The 17,810-nt window shown below is 34.7% G+C and overlaps 1 protein-coding gene across 1 annotated transcript; it reads right to left on the bottom strand.

Annotated features, from left to right (window-relative positions):
- Window positions 1–12,584: 12,584 nt before the first annotated feature.
- LOC107490289 (peroxiredoxin-2B) lies at window positions 12,585–15,072 on the bottom strand. Its single transcript, XM_016111050.3, has 3 exons — window positions 14,836–15,072; window positions 14,265–14,344; window positions 12,585–13,003 (listed from the first exon to the last, which is right to left on the bottom strand). The coding sequence occupies exons 1-3, from the start codon at window positions 14,988–14,990 to the stop codon at window positions 12,750–12,752; spliced, it is 489 nt and encodes a 162-aa protein (XP_015966536.1). The 5' UTR covers window positions 14,991–15,072; the 3' UTR covers window positions 12,585–12,749.
- Between the last annotated feature and the right edge of the window lie 2,738 nt (window positions 15,073–17,810).

Here is a 17,810-nt window from a genome sequence, read left to right as displayed (position 1 = left end):
TTTTTTTATATACCATTTTTCGTTGTTGGACAAAAACGTTTTGATGCTATTTTTTAATCTGTAAAAAAAAAAAAAAAAAGGGACCCAAGTCATTCCCAACCCTCCCTCGTGACCCAACTCCCTGCCACTGTTCCCTGAATCATTCATTCAAACACGTACATATATGTGAAACTCTTTATATGTGAAACTCTTTATATTCACTTGCATTTAATTTCATTAAAATCGCGACTCATTTTTTTAGAGTAATATATAACTTTGCATTCATTTTTTGGCCTTTCCTGTGTTCAAGAAAATTATACTTGTCTCTAGAATTGTCAACCAATCACACCTTAATCGTTTGGTTATTATTTTATGATATAAAATCATACAAAAAATACTAGACAGTGAGTACCTCATGTAATTTTAACCAATTCTTAAAGTAATTTAGATACATGATGCAACTACTACTCAATTGAATAGGAAAATAAGATATTTGCTTTCATTTCTACCAAATTGGTTTCTTTTTTCTTTATAAAAAACCAATATAAATGAATTAAAAATTGTATCAAAGGCCATGATAACATGTTACTTTCTTGAAACAGTAACAAAAAAAAAAAAAATTAAGAATCCTCTACTTTATTCATTAGGTGGGTAATCATTATATGTAGTAGATTACATTTTCAACACATGTCAATCTCAATAAAAATACATGATGTTCACCCCCAAACCTGTCCACTCTATACTTTCATCGTGATTCGTGTAATTGAATGGCTTCTGATGTCCTCTTCTTTGACTCTTTTGATAACCCATCCTAATCTCCTTATTTTTTTTGTGAGACCTAATCTCATCTATTTGAACTCACAGTATATGCTAGATGCATCATTATAACAACCCAAAACCTCCCACAAATAATAATAATAATAATAATAATAATAATAATAATAATAATAATAATAATAATAATAATGATAATAACTATAAACTATACACTTTATTATTCTAATTCATTCCATTTTTTATAAAATACTATTTATTTTATATCATTTTTATCGATAAAATCGTTTTATATAATTTATTTCGATTTGATGTTTTTTAAAATTTGTAATAAAAATATGAAATGTTTAATATCTTCACCTCCTTATGGATAACTCATTAAAAAATGTTATTAAATAATAATGTCAGATTATGATTAATTTATTTATTCTTTGTTATACCCTTTTCTTTTGAATTTTTTAATAGTATTTTGTTTAGTACTCCATATAAGAAAATTTATTATTCAATGTCATAACATCAAGTTTATATTTTTTCAATAATTTAATAATAACCATGGTTTTAGAAGTGAACTGCTGTTCGAACTACTTAGGTTACTAGACTACTGAGTCTCTAGTCCAACCACAAGTCAGTGATTGAACGAGTTCACCCGTTGATATATAGATAAAAAATAAAAAAATACTCAAACATTTATAATTACTATTTAAAACACATTTTTTATTTAATTTTTTAAAATTTTTTAACTCTACTAAAATTAAATAGTACATTTCATCGAACATGTCATCGTGTTCGCTCCTCTTGGCAACTTGAAAGAGGGAATTTTCAAGTCGGATCCTGCTACAGACTTTAACGAACCCGATTCGCTGACCTCATACAACAATATCCTGCAACTGAAATGCTCTTCCAACACAAATTAAGAAACTATCAAGTTAACAAATTCAAGACAAGGAAATCAATAACCAAATCATCATTCATTCGAAAATTCAAAACACAACATTCGACTAATTTGAGAAGAAAATGGCAAGTTGCTATATTCATTCACAGCCTTAACCTCTACACAACAACAATTTAACAAACAGATAACCACAACATCTAAATAGATAATCCGCCAATTGAAATTGCAAAACCCTAAAGAATTTTGCAACTTAAAAAGGGCAGCAGCAAACCAATTTAACACACAGTCAACTTTACAAATTCAAGTAAAGGAAATCGGTACAGAAATCATCAACTAACAAAAATTTTAACCACAACATTGGAATAATAATTAACCAGATACTTATTCACAAGGTATAATATCAATGAAAATGTACAAATATGCATTGAAAATGTACATAATTTCAATAAAGATTACTAAACAGAGGCAAGAGAGAACAACCATTATTTAGCAATAAACACTACAAAACAGCAAAAGGAAATCACACTATTACCAAATTCAAAAAGAATGAAAATTAGATAAACCCAATCATAAACACTGTTACCAAATTAAATCAAAAGCCAACCAAATTTCACCTTGCAAATCCAATTAAAAAAACCTCTTCAGTTTCTGCCCTAAACACCAATTAAATCACATTAACCAAAATTAACTCGAGGGAAAACACAAATTTCATAAGCACGAGAAGTCAGTTATCATTTATCACAAATTTCATATCAAAAGCACAAATCAATACTCAATGAATCAGAGATATTCAAAATCACAAATCACTACTTCAGCCTTTAGAGACATTCAAATCCAATAATCCAAGTACTTCAGAGACATTCAAATTCGGCTTATAGCATTCAACAGTATACAAATTTCCACCATTAGCATAAGAGTAAGCTTCTGCTGTTAGCAACCATACCGTGTAAATTCCGCCTAACAGAGTGAGTTTCCACCATTAGCAACCATATATACAAATTTCCACAGTACTAATGTTGCAAATACAAGACGGAATCAAACTTCAAACCAAGACCGAAGATAGAAGAAGAAGAATCCAAGAACCGAACTTCAGAACAAAAATGCAAGGCAAGACCGAAGAAGACTTGAAGAAAAAAGAAAAAAAAATCAAGAAGAAGACCACACCCTCAGTGAAGATGAGGACGACAAGCTACTAACCTGGGTCCGTACCGAGAAGCCAGCAAAGATGAAGACCCGATGAGGACCTGCCGAGTTACTGGGTCAGGCGATGACGACGGAGGATCTGAGTTAGGCGGCGAGGATGGAGGAAGAAGCTGCGGTGCTGAGGACCTGGGACGGCGTCGGCGCTGAGGACCTTTGTTAGTCGGCGACCATGCAGGGCTAGGCGGAGGTCAAGGCCGTGAGGGTTTCTTTGAATCTGCTTTCTCCTGTACGTGTATGAATGAATGTTTCAGGGAACAGGGGAAGGGGGTTGGGTCACGAGGGAGGTTTGGGAATGACCTGGGTTCTTTTTTTTTTTTGTTGATAGATTAAAAAACAGCATCAAAATATTTTTGTCCAACAATGAAAAACGGGCCACAAGGCTTGGGCCCCTAATTAGCCAAAACTGATTACTAATTATAACACCTAATTATGTGGAAAAAAAACAAAAATAAAAAAGTATTTGTTTCTATAAGTAGAAAATTGAATATTTACCATGAAAACAGGACTTAATGAGAAAGTGATATATGAATGGCATAATTTATCTCCACAATTATCCCTTTTTTCTAAAAAGTAAAAACAATATTATATAATGTCTTATGTTAAATTATCTTTCTGATTAATAGATAAAAACATATTAAGTAATTAGTATGTATCTCTTAAATTTATTGAAATTAATTTTTATTCAGAAAATAAGTGATTACAAAAATGCAGAATTATTTGTTCAATAGGAAAGAATCGAGTTTTATATATAAAGAAATTAGTAAAAAAAAAAATTAAAAATTTAAGAGAAAGACTACATAGTAAAAAAAAAATAAATTAAAAATTTAAGAGAAAGACTACATAAATATAAAAATACACAAATTTTATAAATGATAACGTGCAAGTCACATTTATTTAATTTAAAAACCAATTTTATTCTGAATTAAAAAAACCGCCACTACTACTATTGTTTCGAGAGTTATTTGAGACTGGATGATGATTGGTCTTATTTGTGAGGTTCAAGCGTTTAAGGAAGGTGGTCTTCGACTTGTTTCACGTCAGGGAGCCTCCTTTCGAGTTGTGTGTTTGGAAAGATGAAAGGTGGTACCTGCAAGACATTCCAATGCCTAAGTCAGCAAGGGATTAAGCAGGTTTAAGTGTATTAAAACTTAAAGATATCTGAGCGGTGTCAGTGTATTTATGGGTGATATACTAATAACCACCGTTGGAGTCGTTCCACTTCTAATGCTGGATAACCGTCCCTTTATCTTAGTGTTGTTGAGATCTCTCTTCTAGAAGAAGGTGCGAGATTTGGGGAGGCGGTTACTTACTTGGATGAGTGTAAGCTGCCCGTTTTCGTCGGATCCGACCTTCTTAAAGAGGTCGGATAAGCGGTAAAGGCCACATTCTTTATTGGGCCTTTTCAGCTTTAGTGAGTCTGGCTTATGTTTTGAGTCAGGGTATGAACAATGCCCCTATTCGAGTCTGATCTCTTCATTTTGAGTTGAATTCGAGTATTGGTTGAAGTTGGAGATAGTCAGGTCAGTATCTTCTTTTCAAGTCGATAAATCGACGTGATTTCAATTTGAAAACCGACGTGATTTTGAATTGTCAATCGTTGCGTCCGTTGACTTTTTACATTAACACGTGAAGAACGGTTACATTGGTAATGGCGCACTCTTTTAATGAGTGGGCCACTTTACGATAGTGCCCCTGGGGTCTTATAATTACTTTTTCTCTCTTTCTCTTTCTTCTTTTTCGTCTCCCTCTGTAACTTTCTTTCTCTCTTCTGTGTTTTCTTCATCTCCTAACCTTTTCATTTTTCAGTATTTGGTGCTTCAAGACGTCTGCTTCCCTTTCGCTGAGAACTTCCTTCATTCTTTTCACTCGAAAGGTTAGTTTCTCATACTTTTCACTGTGTTCATACTGTTATCACAATTTATGCCTGATAGATTAAGTGTATTGCTTGTTCTGTGTAATTTTTATGTATCTTTTCAACGTTTTATGCATCGAGGACCCTTGCTTTTTCTTTAAAATGTTGTTTCTCTATAGCTGTGCTTTTAAAGAAACTTCCTCTGTTTCGAACTTGCTAGTGATGATTCTTTTTCTTTTTGTGTAATGTAGGTATTCCGTATATCCCACCTTTGTTTTCAAAAAATGTCTTCTTGAATTTCTGAAGATTTGTTACGATGGGTAGATTCCTCTGTCCTTGTGTCCTATCCCATTGTTGATAATGTTTTTGTAAAAGAAATTCGTAAACATCATAGAATCTATAATTTTGTTGAGGACAAAGTCAAATACGAAATAATTGCCCCTGACCCTGAGGACCAAGTTTGTTCTAGGAGGGTCACAGAGTCAGAACCTCATTTTATTTTTATGTATGACTGTTTATTTACCGTTTGGCAGTTACCTTGTCCTTTTCTGATTTTGAGATAGAAGTAATGTCCCAATGTAGGGTGACTCCTTCCCAGCTTCATCCTAATTCTTCGGGGTTCCTTAAGATTTACCAGTTGGTTAGCCATGAACTCGGATTTTCGTTCTCTTTAAGAATCTTTTTTTATCTTTTCCATTTGACAAAGCCTTTTAGTGCTTTGAATAAACAAAACAAGAAACAATGAATTTATTTCCGCGCTATCCAAGGTCGAAAAGTATTCTCCATATTTGATGAGTCGTTTCATGACTTTAAAAACTTCTTTTTCAAAGTCTGAGCGGTTAAGGGTCACCATCCCTTTTTCTTGAATGAAGCCAATGAACCTCAGTTTCAATTGTATTGGGCGGAGGCAGCCCCTATTGAAAAATATAATTTGGTAGATTTGGATGAGTTCGAGGAAGCTGTAGTCGAGTTTTTCGAGAGGCTTGGGAAAGAATTCCAAACCTTGACACCAAAATATTTCTACTCGGGACTCCGAGCTTTGTCTGTACTGAACTAGGTAGCCTTCTTTATTGTTTTTATCTAGGAAATTACTATTTTTCCGACTTGTTATTGATGTCATTTCCTTTCTTTTGTAGAAAAAAATGAAAAGCGGGTCTTCAGCATATCAGAAGGTCCAGGAGGCGAAAAGAAACGCCCATGCCCGAGCTGCTCAGTTGCAGGAGAGCAGCAAGTCGGATACATTTTCTCCCACCCAGTCAGACTCAGGGACGTCTTCCTCCCAGAACAAATCGGTAAATCCTCCTCTTGCTCCTCCTTCTTTGGTCCTTACTCCCCTAGTTCCTCCTTTCTCGGAGCTAACCTCTAAAAAGAGAAAGACTTCGGAGTCCAGCGTCGTTAATAATGATGATGCTGGTTTTGATGGGGTGAAGTTTTGTGAGAGGCACGTTCTTCCCCCATAGTTTTATTTCTATGGACGATGCTTCTATCAAAAATCACCTCAAAATCTTGATTCGAGGGGGGATTCGAATTGCGGGGGTGTGCTCTATCCTTCTTAAAGAGTTTGAAAAGGCTCCTCTGAATGCTACATAGCATTCTTTGGAGGCCCTTCAAGCTGAGGTTGCCACTCTTAGTGAGTCTGAGAAGGGGCTGGAAGAGGAAAAAGTAAGTCTGGAGGCCGAGCTCTTCAAAGCTTGGAATAGGGAGAGGGAGTCCGCCGCATCCTGCGCTTTGGCTGAGAATTTGCTAAAGAAGTCTCGGGAGAGTCATGCTAGGGTTTTTAAGGAGAATCTGAAGCTGAAGAAGGAGATGGAGCAACTTAAGGAGAGTTATATAGATTTGGAGGAGTCGGTTGTGGAAGGGACGGAGGAGGTATTCAGGGTGTTGAAGGACCAAGTTCAGGTTATTGCTCCCGAACTTGACTTGTCTCCACTTCATCCTGATAAGGTTGTAATTGAGGGTAAAATTGTCTTTCCTCCGCGTCCTCCCACTGACTCTGAGTTGAAGACGGTTGGGCAGCGCTTAGTAGAATCCCCCTTCGTGAGGTCAGTCCATTCGAGGGGCTTCTACTGAGTTCATCTACTCCGACTTCTGTTGTCGAAGAGATTGCTCCGACCCCTCCGACTTCTAATGCTGACCCGTCCTCCTCTCCTGCTGACAATTCAAACCCTCTTATTGGCCTTGTTTGATGTTTCTGTTAAGGCCCGACTTGTGGGACCTTTTTTATGAACTCTTTTATGTATATTTTTGGCATTTGTGTTGGCCTCTGACTTTTGATCTCTTAAAGGGATCTTTAACAACAACTACTATTTATTTTTTCGATGCTTAGTCCTTAATAGGACTTTAACAAAGTAGCCATTATCGTAAACTCGGGGATTTTTTCCTTTATGATTACTGATTCTATGCTTTGTTTGCGTCTTTGTAAAAACCTTTTTGAAAGCTTTTACTAGACAGCCTTTTGTTTTTCCATTATTTAGTGTAAACGTTCAATTTATTTTCCTATTGAATCGTTTTTATAGCTTAGGTTATTTTTGTGATTCATTTTGTTATGCCCAGGGACTCTCCGACTTATAAGTCGTTTGGCTATATCATCCCTGAGTTCTTATGATCGTCAGGTATAACATCTTTACACCGGCTTGTACCTCGTCACTTTATCTTGCCGACCATATAGGTCGAGCAATGAATTTTCGCCTTTTTTCGGGCTTAAGTCGGTGCGTATCGTAGGAATGATAATGGAATTTTCTTAAGAGAGGAAGTACTATTATTAATGAAATGTAACTTTACAAAGATACTTTGGCTACTAAGGGAATAAGATTCTTCACCCCTAGTCCCGATTTGATGCCTCGTTAAAACCTCATTCAGGAAAACCCTTCTCGGAAAAAAAATCATGAAGTCGGGAAAAAAGAGTACATCGAGGAACGGAGTATGCTTCTAGCTATAGTATCTCTTTAAATTATAAGCATGCCACGACCTTGGGAACTCGACTCCATTCAAGTCGGACACCCCGTAGTAACCTTTTCCCAAGACTTCAATTATCTTGAAGGGTCCTTTCCAGTTTGCAGCAAGCTTCCGTTCGCTTGACTTGTTTGCTCCGATATCATTTCGTAGCAGGACCAAGTCGTTAGTAGCGAAGCTCATTCGAACGACTTTTTGACTGTACCTTATCGCCATCCTTTGTTTTAACGCTCATTTCCTTATTTGTGCTTGTTCTCAGACTTCTGGAAGTAGTTCGAGCTCTTCTTTTTTGGTTTGGATGTTGCCGACCTCATCATAAAATATCACCCTTGGACTTTGCTCATTGATCTCTATTGGGATCATGGCTTCTATTCCATATGCGAGTCAGAAGGGTGTTTCTCCAGTCGTAGAATGAGGTGTTGTTCTATAAGCCTATAGTACCTGAGGAAGCTCTTCAGCCCAAGCTCCCTTTGCATCCTACAACCTCTTTTTTATCCCAGCCAATATAACTTTATTGGCAGTTTCAGGTTGTTCATTGGCTTGAGGATGCTCTACTGATGTAAATTGATGTTTGATCTTTATGTTGGATACCAAGCTTCTAAAGTGGAGTTTGTAAACTGAGTGTCATTGTCTGTGGTGATAGAGTGGGGGACCTCGAACCGAGTAATTATATTTCTGTAAAGGAATTTCTAACTTCTCTGTGCCGTGATAGTGGCCAGTGGCTCTACTTCTATCCACTTGGTGAAATAATCCACTCCCACAATCAAATCTTTGACTTGTCTTGGAGCTTGGGAAAAAGGTTCGAGTAGATCCAATCTCCATTTCGCAAAAGGCCAGGGAGAGGTGACGCCGATAAGCTCTTCGAGGGGAGCGACGTAGAAGTTCGCATGCATCTGACAGGTCGGGCACTTTTTAACGAAGTCGGTGGCATCCTTTTGTAAGGTCAGCCAAAAGAACCCAGCTCAGATCACCTTTCTGGCTAGAGACCTTGCTCCGAGGTGATTCCAGCAAATGCCGTTGTGTACCTCTTCTAGGACCTCCTCTACCTTAGAGGTCGGAACACACTTTAACAATGGTGTGGATATCCCTCTTTTGTAAAGGATGTTTTGCACCAAAGTGTAATTCTGTATTTCCTTCAATAGTTTCTTGGTTTTCTTCTGCTCCTTGGGAAGGATGTCGAATTTTAGATATTCGACTATAGGGGTCATCCATCCAAGGTTTAAGCCAAAAACCAGTAAAACGTCCAATTTGCTATCCGTCTTCGTAACTGAGGGCTCCTGGAGAGTTTTCTGTATCAGACTTTTGTTATTTCCTCCAGGCTTGGTACTTGCTAACTTGGAGAGAGCATCGGCTCGGCTATTGAGTTCTCGAGTTATATGTCTGACCTCGGTTTCAAGGAATTGCCTAAGATGTTCGAGTGTTTTTTCCAAGTACCTTTTCATATTAGGATCCTTTGCCTAGTACTCTCCATTGATTTGAGAAGTTACTACTTGGGAGTTGCTGAAGATGATTACCTTGGTCGCACTGACTTCTTTAGCAAGTTTTAGTCCTCCGATCAAGGCTTCATATTCAGTCTGATTGTTTGAAGCGGGGAACTCAAATTTTAAAGATACTTCTATTTGAGTTCCCTTTTTGTTGTCCAATATTATGCTTGCTCTAATTCTAACCTTGTTGGAAGATCCGTCTACATAAAGCTCCCAAGTCGTGGAGCTCTCCATATAATCGCCTGTGTATTCTGTGACAAAGTCGGTAAGACATTGAGCTTTGATTGCTGTTCGGGTTTCATATTTCAAATCGAACTCGGATAGTTCTATAGCTCATTGAATCATTCTGCCCGCAATATCCGTTTTCTGAAGGATCTGTTTCATGGGCTAGTTTGTTCGGACTCTTATGGTATGAGCTTGAAAATAAGGTCAGAGCCTCCTGGATGATACAATTAAGACATATGCAAACTTTTCAATTTTTTGATACCTTAACTCGGGACCTTGCAACACTTTGCTTGTGAAGTAGATGGGATGCTGTCAGACTTTGTCTTCTCGTATTAAGGCTGACGCCACAGCCTTCTTGGCGACAACTAAATATAATATGAGTTTCTCTCCCGTTTTTAGCCGACTAAGGATGGGAGGTTGGCTTAAAAGTTTCTTGAACTCCTGAAAAGCTTCTTCACATTCAGAAGTCCATTCAAACTGGCATCCTTTCCTAAGCAATGAAAAGAGTGGCAGGGATCTCAGAGCTGATCCTGCTAAGAATCTGGATAAGGCTGCAAGTCAGCCATTCAACTATTGGACTTCCTTTAGACAGGTCAGACTCCTCATTTCTAGGATTGCTCTATACTTATCGGGTTTAGCTTCAATTCTCCTTTGTGTTAGCATAAATCCCAGAAATTTTTTAACTTCTACTGCAAAGGTGCACTTGGTAGGATTTAGCCTCATCCCATGCCTTCTTATGGTATCGAAGACTTGTGAGAGGTCGGTCAGGAGACTGGCCTCATCCTTGGTCTTTACTAGCATGTCATCTACGTATACCTCCATTAGGTCTCCAAGGTGAGGTACAAACACTTTATTCATCAACCTTTGGTATGTGACTCCTGCATTTTTAATCCAAATGGCATGAGCACGTAGCAATAGTTCGCTCTGGGTGTGATGAACGATGTCTTCTCCTGGTCCGACTTGTACATCGAGATTTGATTGTATCCCGAGTAGGCATCCATGAATGATAGCTATTGGTATCCTGAGCTAGAATCCACTAAAGCATCGTTGTTGGGCAGAGGATATGGGTCTTTTGGACATGCTTTATTGAGGTCGGTATAGTCGACGCACATCCTCCATTTTCTATTTTGCTTTTTGACCAACACCACGTTTGCCAGCCACACCGGGTACTTGACTTCCCTGGTGAACTCGGCTTCTAGCAAGGCTTGTACTTGCTCTTTGACCACTTGAGCTCGTTCTAGTCTGAGCTTCTGTCTTCTTTATTGGATAGGTCGAGATCCCGGGTGGACTGCTAACTTATGTGTCATAAACTCGGGGTCTATCCCCGGCAACGGCGCCAGTGTTCTGAGGGTTACCTGAGACCGGATGATGATTGGATTTATTTGTGAGGCCTAAACGTTCAAGGAAGGTGGTCTCCAACTTGTTCCACGTTAAGGAGCCATCGTTCGAGTTGTGTGTTTGGAAAGATGGGGGGTGGTACCTGCAAGACACTCCAATGGCTAAGTCAGCAAGGGGTTAAGCAAGTTTAAGTGTATTAGAACTTAAAGATACCTGAGGGATGTCAGTATATTTATGGGTGATGTGCCAATAACCACTGTTGGAGTCGTTCCACTTCTAGTGGTAGATAACCATCCCTTTATCTTAGCGTTGTTGAGATCTCTCTTTTAGAAGAAGATGAGATATTTAGGGAGGCAGTTACTTACTTGGATGAGTGTAAACTGCCCGTTTTCGTCGGATCCGACCTTCTTAAATAGGTCGGATAAGCAGTAGAGGCCACATTTTTTACTGGGCCTTTCAACTTTAGTGGGTCTGGCTTATGTTTTGGGTTAGAATATATATCGTTATTGATATTTTTCAAACTCATCTCAAATAACTAAATCAACAACTTTAATTCAAACATTATTTAAAGAATTCCAATTAAAAAAACCCAAAAATAGAAGTGAAAGAGAGGGTGAATGAAGGTTAAGCACTAGCACCGAGCTGCCGAGGCAGAGCTGGCAGGCGGAGGCTTTAGGACATTATATTTAGGGGTGTTCATGGATCGGATCGTATCCGCAAATTCGCGGTAAATATCCGCTTCCGATCCGAAAAATTGCAGATACGATCCAATCCGCAAATTGATTGGATCGGATAGTTTAGGAATAAATAAATTTAAAAGTGTGAAAGAAATATTTTTATTGAATTTTTTACATAAAAATATGATTAAAAAGAGAAGATTCAATTATGTGGATATATTCGATATCCGATATCCGATCCGATCTGCACATTTGCGGATCAGATCCGACACTAAAAAATACGAATATCATATCCGATCCGATGTTATGAGAATTGTGTGAATCGGATCAAATTTTCGGCTATATCCGATCCAATTCAATCCGCAAACACCCCTAATTATATTATTTTACTTTCTTATGGCTTGCGTTTTTGGACGTTAATTTCATGGATCAAATCCATTGTTCTCAATTGATGGCTTGTTTTAACCCAAATCCACCATTTAAAAGTTCTCTCCATCTCTATCCATACCAACTAAAAAAGCCCACAAATTAAATTACAAGCTAAACATTCTATTATTATTAATTGCCTTCAACTAAACAGAGAACCAAGACCGACCCACCTGCTACAGAGAGAAAAACGTGTTGCATGTGTTTCCCAAGCATATAACCTTGTATTTTGGGCCATTCGAATACCAATGGCCGAAACTAATGCTAGCCCAAAACTAATACGACGTTGTATTCTTCCAGCAACTAACATGAAGTTCGATCGACCAAAAAAAAAATAAAACATGAAGTTCGCAAAATTTAAAAATTAAGTAGACATAGTTAAAACTTTAGAAATTAATTTGAGATTGACGTGCATGTTTAAGAACCAAATTGAGTATATTATCTTTTCTAACCTTTTAAAAGATGCCTCAATTGTTCAAATTAAAAGGGATCAACAAATCACCAACGCAAGTTGACACAAATAGATGAGAGTCTGTGTCCCTTAACCATCTTTTCCGGATTCGATACTCATTGGAGGATGAGAATGGAACTTGCTTGCTTGGGAGGATCGCTCACTTTGTGTGCCTCTGCAATACCTAAAGGATTAGTCATTGGACTTCCGGCATGATGGATATCCTGGTGCAAACCAACAAAAAAAAAAAAGGACCAACAAATCACTTGGTAGGAAAACTCAATGCTCCCCACTAACTTTGTGGGGGAAAAAAGAGATGGAGAGATTAAAATACTCTGAAAGCTGCAATTTTATTTCCATAACAGGCACCATAGGTCCAATATTAAAACAGCAATTACAGCACACATCACATATTCTATGAATCAAAATGTCTCCAACATGTTCTAGTAAAGATAACACACACACACACTCTCATCAAAAGAGATTCTTCAGGAAATTAAAGAGCCTTGATGATCTCTTCAGCACTGGACACAGTGAACTCTCCACCACTCTCAATGTTAGCAACCTTCACCTTGAGGTCTTCAACGAGCAGCGCAAACCTCTTGGACCGGATCCCAAGCCCCTTATCGGAGAGATCAAGCTCTAGCCCAAGATCATGTGTGTATTTGGCTGACCCATCAGCAAGAAATGTCACATGCTTGTTCTCAGGGAAAGTGTTGGCCCATGACTTCATCACAAAGGGATCATTCACTGTAAAATTTACATTTTTAATCACAAGTTAGAAATTTACCAAGGATCATTCATAAAACCCAAACACTTCTGGCAATTTATGAACAAATTAACATGTCCAATCAATGAGAGAATGACTTACTTTTTATTTTTGTAACTCCAAATCTCCAATATACTTTTAATAAACAAGAGCATTTTCAATGTTATTGAAAGCGATTTAAGAAATGTACTACTCATATGACATCATTGCAAGACTTGAATAAGTTTTCAGTTTATTTTTGTTGAGAAGTGACACTTATCTCCACCATGCACAAGTCACAATATTGAATTATGGGATCGTAGTTCCTTCATAACCCTATAGAAGTGAAGGTTTTTTAACGACAAAATCTTCCGTAACAATTTACATAATTAATTTGACATGTCAATTCTTTCTATCAATTGATTTTGTAAAGTGTGAACTGTCACCATACAAGATTTAAGTGAAACCGAGAAAAAACACACGAGAGGAAATTTTATATAGTATGAGATCACACTGTAAAATATTAATTGAGATAAAAAAAATTAAGAGACTCCATTTTCTTCATTTTTTCATAAGTCGTGGCAGGAGTTGAGGGTTTATAAACAAATTGTAGAACCCAAATAGATGTAACGATTTAATAAAAAGACTAAACTGTAACATTGTAACTAAAATTAGATTAGGACAATCTAGTATTTACCATTTTAATTTAATTTATGTAGGTGAAAAACACCCCAAAAGGAAATAAAGAGGAACAAAGTTAGTATATCAAAGAATAGTATGTCCAACAAATTGAATTCAACCACAGCCGACAGGACAGTCCGCATGATAAACTATCATTTTAGAGTTAAAAAAAGTAACACAAATTAGCAAAACAAGACCTGCATAGAAGCTAACTTGTAAGCACATTAAGCCAATGAATGAAAGCTTCTTCTCCTCATCATGTTCAGTATTAATAATCAGCAATGAAAACAAACAAGTAACAAGCAATTTGCAATATAGAAAGAAACCTTGGATTGATCAGGTATTGGACAGATAGCTTAAATTAACATGTGCATCAAGGATTGACAAATAATTGACAAAATCAGTTTAGTCTCTTCAGATTTTATTTACAGAAAGGAAATCCATGGACTAGTTAGTGCATTCAAAATGTTCCCTCAATCACAGCACAAGAACAATGAATGCAAGCATGAATTGAGTTAATTAGCAAAACAATCAGCAATTCAGTATAAAAAACAACAAACGCAGGATTGAGTTGACACTCACCACTGATACAGATGATTTCATCCACACCCTTTCCTTTCAGCTCCTCTGCTCTCTCAATGAAGCCAGGCACATGCTTCAAGCTGTTGCAAAACGGAAGAAACTCAGATTTCAATATCAGAACTTCATAAAAAACAAGTGAAGCAACAAAAGGTATAGCCTAAAATTATAGAGGATTCAGCCCCAAATCCATAGCACAGCCATGACCCTTCACTTCAATCCAGTCAAAGTCATAACGAACTTTCAGAAACTTTTCTTTTTCTGTAGAAAATTGAAAAGTTTCTACCATTTTGACTTTCGTTAACTTCTAGAAATTCAACTCAATAGTGAAACCTAAATTAAACAACTATACGGAAGTCAAAAAGACTAAACTTTAACCACCCCACTTCCAAATTATCCATGAATATTTCGAATCTCCAAAAAAAAAAGGGATTAAAAAGAATAAAAATCGAAACTTTGATCCAGAAGCAAGTGAATCTAAGATACCCATGAAGCTATTTTCATGTATAATTTCATTATCAATTGCGGGAATCATATTTGGGTGGCAATAAGAACGTTCTAGAAAAAAGGAAACCTGCAAGTGGGAGTGAAGGCGCCGGGAACACCAAAGATAATGACCTTTTTACCCTTGGCAAGAGAGTGAATGGACACAGACTGTGGCTTGTTATCGTTGTCCAAGAAGGCCAAGGTGCCGTCTGGGATGACATCTCCAACTGCAATCGGAGCCATTTGAGGAACAGAGGAAGATCACGCTTTTGTTTTGTGAATTTTTGTCTTTGTCAATTGAGGAAGCACTTGAAGAGTGACCCGGGTGTGTCTCAATATATAGCACAAATTCTACAAAGTCCTAACATAGAATGATGAATATTTCAATTTTTTTTCTCTTATTTTTTTTTAAATAATTTTTGGACACATGTCATATCTATTTAGTTGTCTACTTCTACTTAATATACTAAAATTAGATTTTTTATTTAATTATAATAAGTATTACCTATGGTAGATTATATGAAGAAAAAAACTTAGAAAATAAAGGTAAGAATTATAAGGTTATGAAAAGTCCTATCCAAATTTGACACCAGCAAGACGGGTTACATAGAAATAGTTCTTATGGATGATAAGGTTAGTTGATTATTTTTCATAATTATTTCAAGTGATGCTAGGTCCAGTTTATAAATATTTTTTATTCGTATTTTAAGTTTATTTGATAAGTAAACATTTATACGAATCAAAGACAAGGCAATTTAATAGCTTCATAAGTACTAATAGCTTTTATATTTAATTTGTGTTACATTGTGATAAAATTTATTGTTCAATCAAAAATTATTTGACAAAGATATTTGAGAATGAACTAATCAAGAAAAAGGTCTATGTCTTCTCAAATTTTTTTATTGAGGAATCAACCAGAATTTATCTATCTATCTAGTTCTACTTAATATACTAAAATTAAATTTTTCTCCCAAATAATTAAAGTGAGGTGTCAATTTCTCATCAACTCTTTTTTTCTCCCAAATGATAGCATTTAATGAATTTAATGAATAATAGTATTTAGTGAATTTAATGAATAATACATGACTATATTAATTTAAGAAAATATCTTCATTATAATAATATAAAATTAATATTTAATGCATTATTAAATTAATTATCAATCATAAATATTTTTAATCATTGTAATTATATTAATTGATATAATTCTAATTTTCATTCATATGCAATAATTTTATTAATAGATAGTTGGTACACACATTAATGATGACCCATTTAATTTGATATCAATTAGATAATAATAATAATAATAATAATAATACAAGTCTAAATGATACCTACATTATATTTTGAAAAAGTAAAACATAATATTACCATAAAATTATATTGTATGGACACAAAATTAATTAAAAAGATTAATCATTTATTATGTTATTAGACAATATACAATAAAAATAATTAAGAAATCACTTATCAATTTCATTACTAAAAAATTAATTTTTATTAAATGCTAAAATAATTACCAAATATTGTTTACCTTCAATTAGTTAACAAATTTAATTTTATTGGTAGATAATCGGTGTACACATTAACGGTGACTCATTTAATTTGATATCAATAATAATAATAATAATAATAATAATAATAATAATAATAATAATAATAATAATAATAGAAAAGATCTAGATTGTACATATATTATATTTTAAAAAATAAAATATAAAGGTTAATAAAATATAATAACATAATTTTTACCTAATTGTAACAAGCATCTCTATTAAAAATATTGGCTAATTATTTCCGTGTGCAATTAGTGTGCGTGTGTGTATATATATATATAATGTGTAATAGTGAATTTTTATAATTATTTATTATTTAAAGAATTCATAATTCAGATATAGTTTTTTATGTATTTTATTTTTCATATCTAATGGCTACTAGCTACGATTCTATCAATAGTATTACCTATGATAGATTATTTGATGAAAAAGTTTGGAAAATAAAGGCAAGAATTATAAGGTTATGAAAAGTCCCATCCAAATTTGACAAGAGTAAGACGGGTTACATAGAAATAGTTCTCACGGATGATAAAGTTAGTTAATTATTTTTCATGATTATTTCAAGTGATGCTAGGTCCAGTTTATAAATTTTTTTGTTCGTATTCTAAGTTTATTTGATAAGTAAATCCTTGCACAATTCAAAGACAGTGCGATTTAATAGTTTCATAAGTGCTAATAGCTTTTATATTTAATTTGTGTTACAGTGTGATAAAATTTATTGTTCAATTAAGAATTATTTGACAAAGATGTTTGAGAATGAATTAATTAAGGGGAATGTCTATGTCTTCTCAAATTTTCTGATTGAGAAATCAAGCGGAATTCATTTATCTACCTACTTAATATACTAAAATTGAATTTTTCTTATAATTAATTAAGATGAGGTGTCAATTCCTTATCAACTCTTGTTCCCTTCCAAATAATAGCATTTAATGAATTTAATGAATAATAGCATTTAGTGAATTTAATGAATAATAGCATTTAGTGAATTTAATGAATAATGCATGATTATACTAATTTGAGAAAATATCTTCATTATAATTATATAAAATTAATATTCAATGCATTATTAAACTAATTACCAATCATAAATATTTTTAATCATTCTAATTATATTAATTGATATAATTTTAATTCTCATTCATATGCAATAATTTTATTAGTAGATAGTTGGTGTATACATTAATGGTCACTCATTTAATTTAATATCAATTAGATAATAATAATAATAATAATAATAATAATAATAATAATCTAGACAGTACATACATTATATTTTAAAAATATAAAACATAATATTACCATAAAATTATATTGTATGGACACAAAATTAATAAAAAAGATTAATCATTTAGTAAGTTATTAGACAATATAGGATAAAAATAACTAAAAAATCATTGATCAATCTCATTACATAAAAAATTAAATTTAAATTAAATGCTACAATAATTACCAAATATTGTTTACTCCAATTAGTTAACAAATTTAATTTTATTGGTAGATAATT

The sequence above is a fragment of the Arachis duranensis genome, chromosome 5 (assembly GCF_000817695.3).
Source record: "Arachis duranensis cultivar V14167 chromosome 5, aradu.V14167.gnm2.J7QH, whole genome shotgun sequence".
Lineage (NCBI taxonomy): Eukaryota > Viridiplantae > Streptophyta > Magnoliopsida > Fabales > Fabaceae > Arachis > Arachis duranensis.
The sequence above is the reverse complement of the archived record's forward strand: the minus strand, read 5'-3'. Positions and strand labels throughout refer to the sequence as shown.

Bases quoted from the DNA above. Each gene is read 5' to 3' on its own strand.
- LOC107490289 (XM_016111050.3), bottom strand. From the start codon at position 14,990: ATGGCTCCGATTGCAGTTGGAGATGTCATCCCAGACGGCACCTTGGCC. The intron at 14,345-14,835 runs GTTTCCTTTTTT...GTTTTGCAACAG, and splicing joins GCCTTCACTCCCACTTGCAG to CTTGAAGCATGTGCCTGGCT. The intron at 13,004-14,264 runs GTGAGTGTCAAC...TAAATTTTACAG, and splicing joins TGAAATCATCTGTATCAGTG to TGAATGATCCCTTTGTGATG.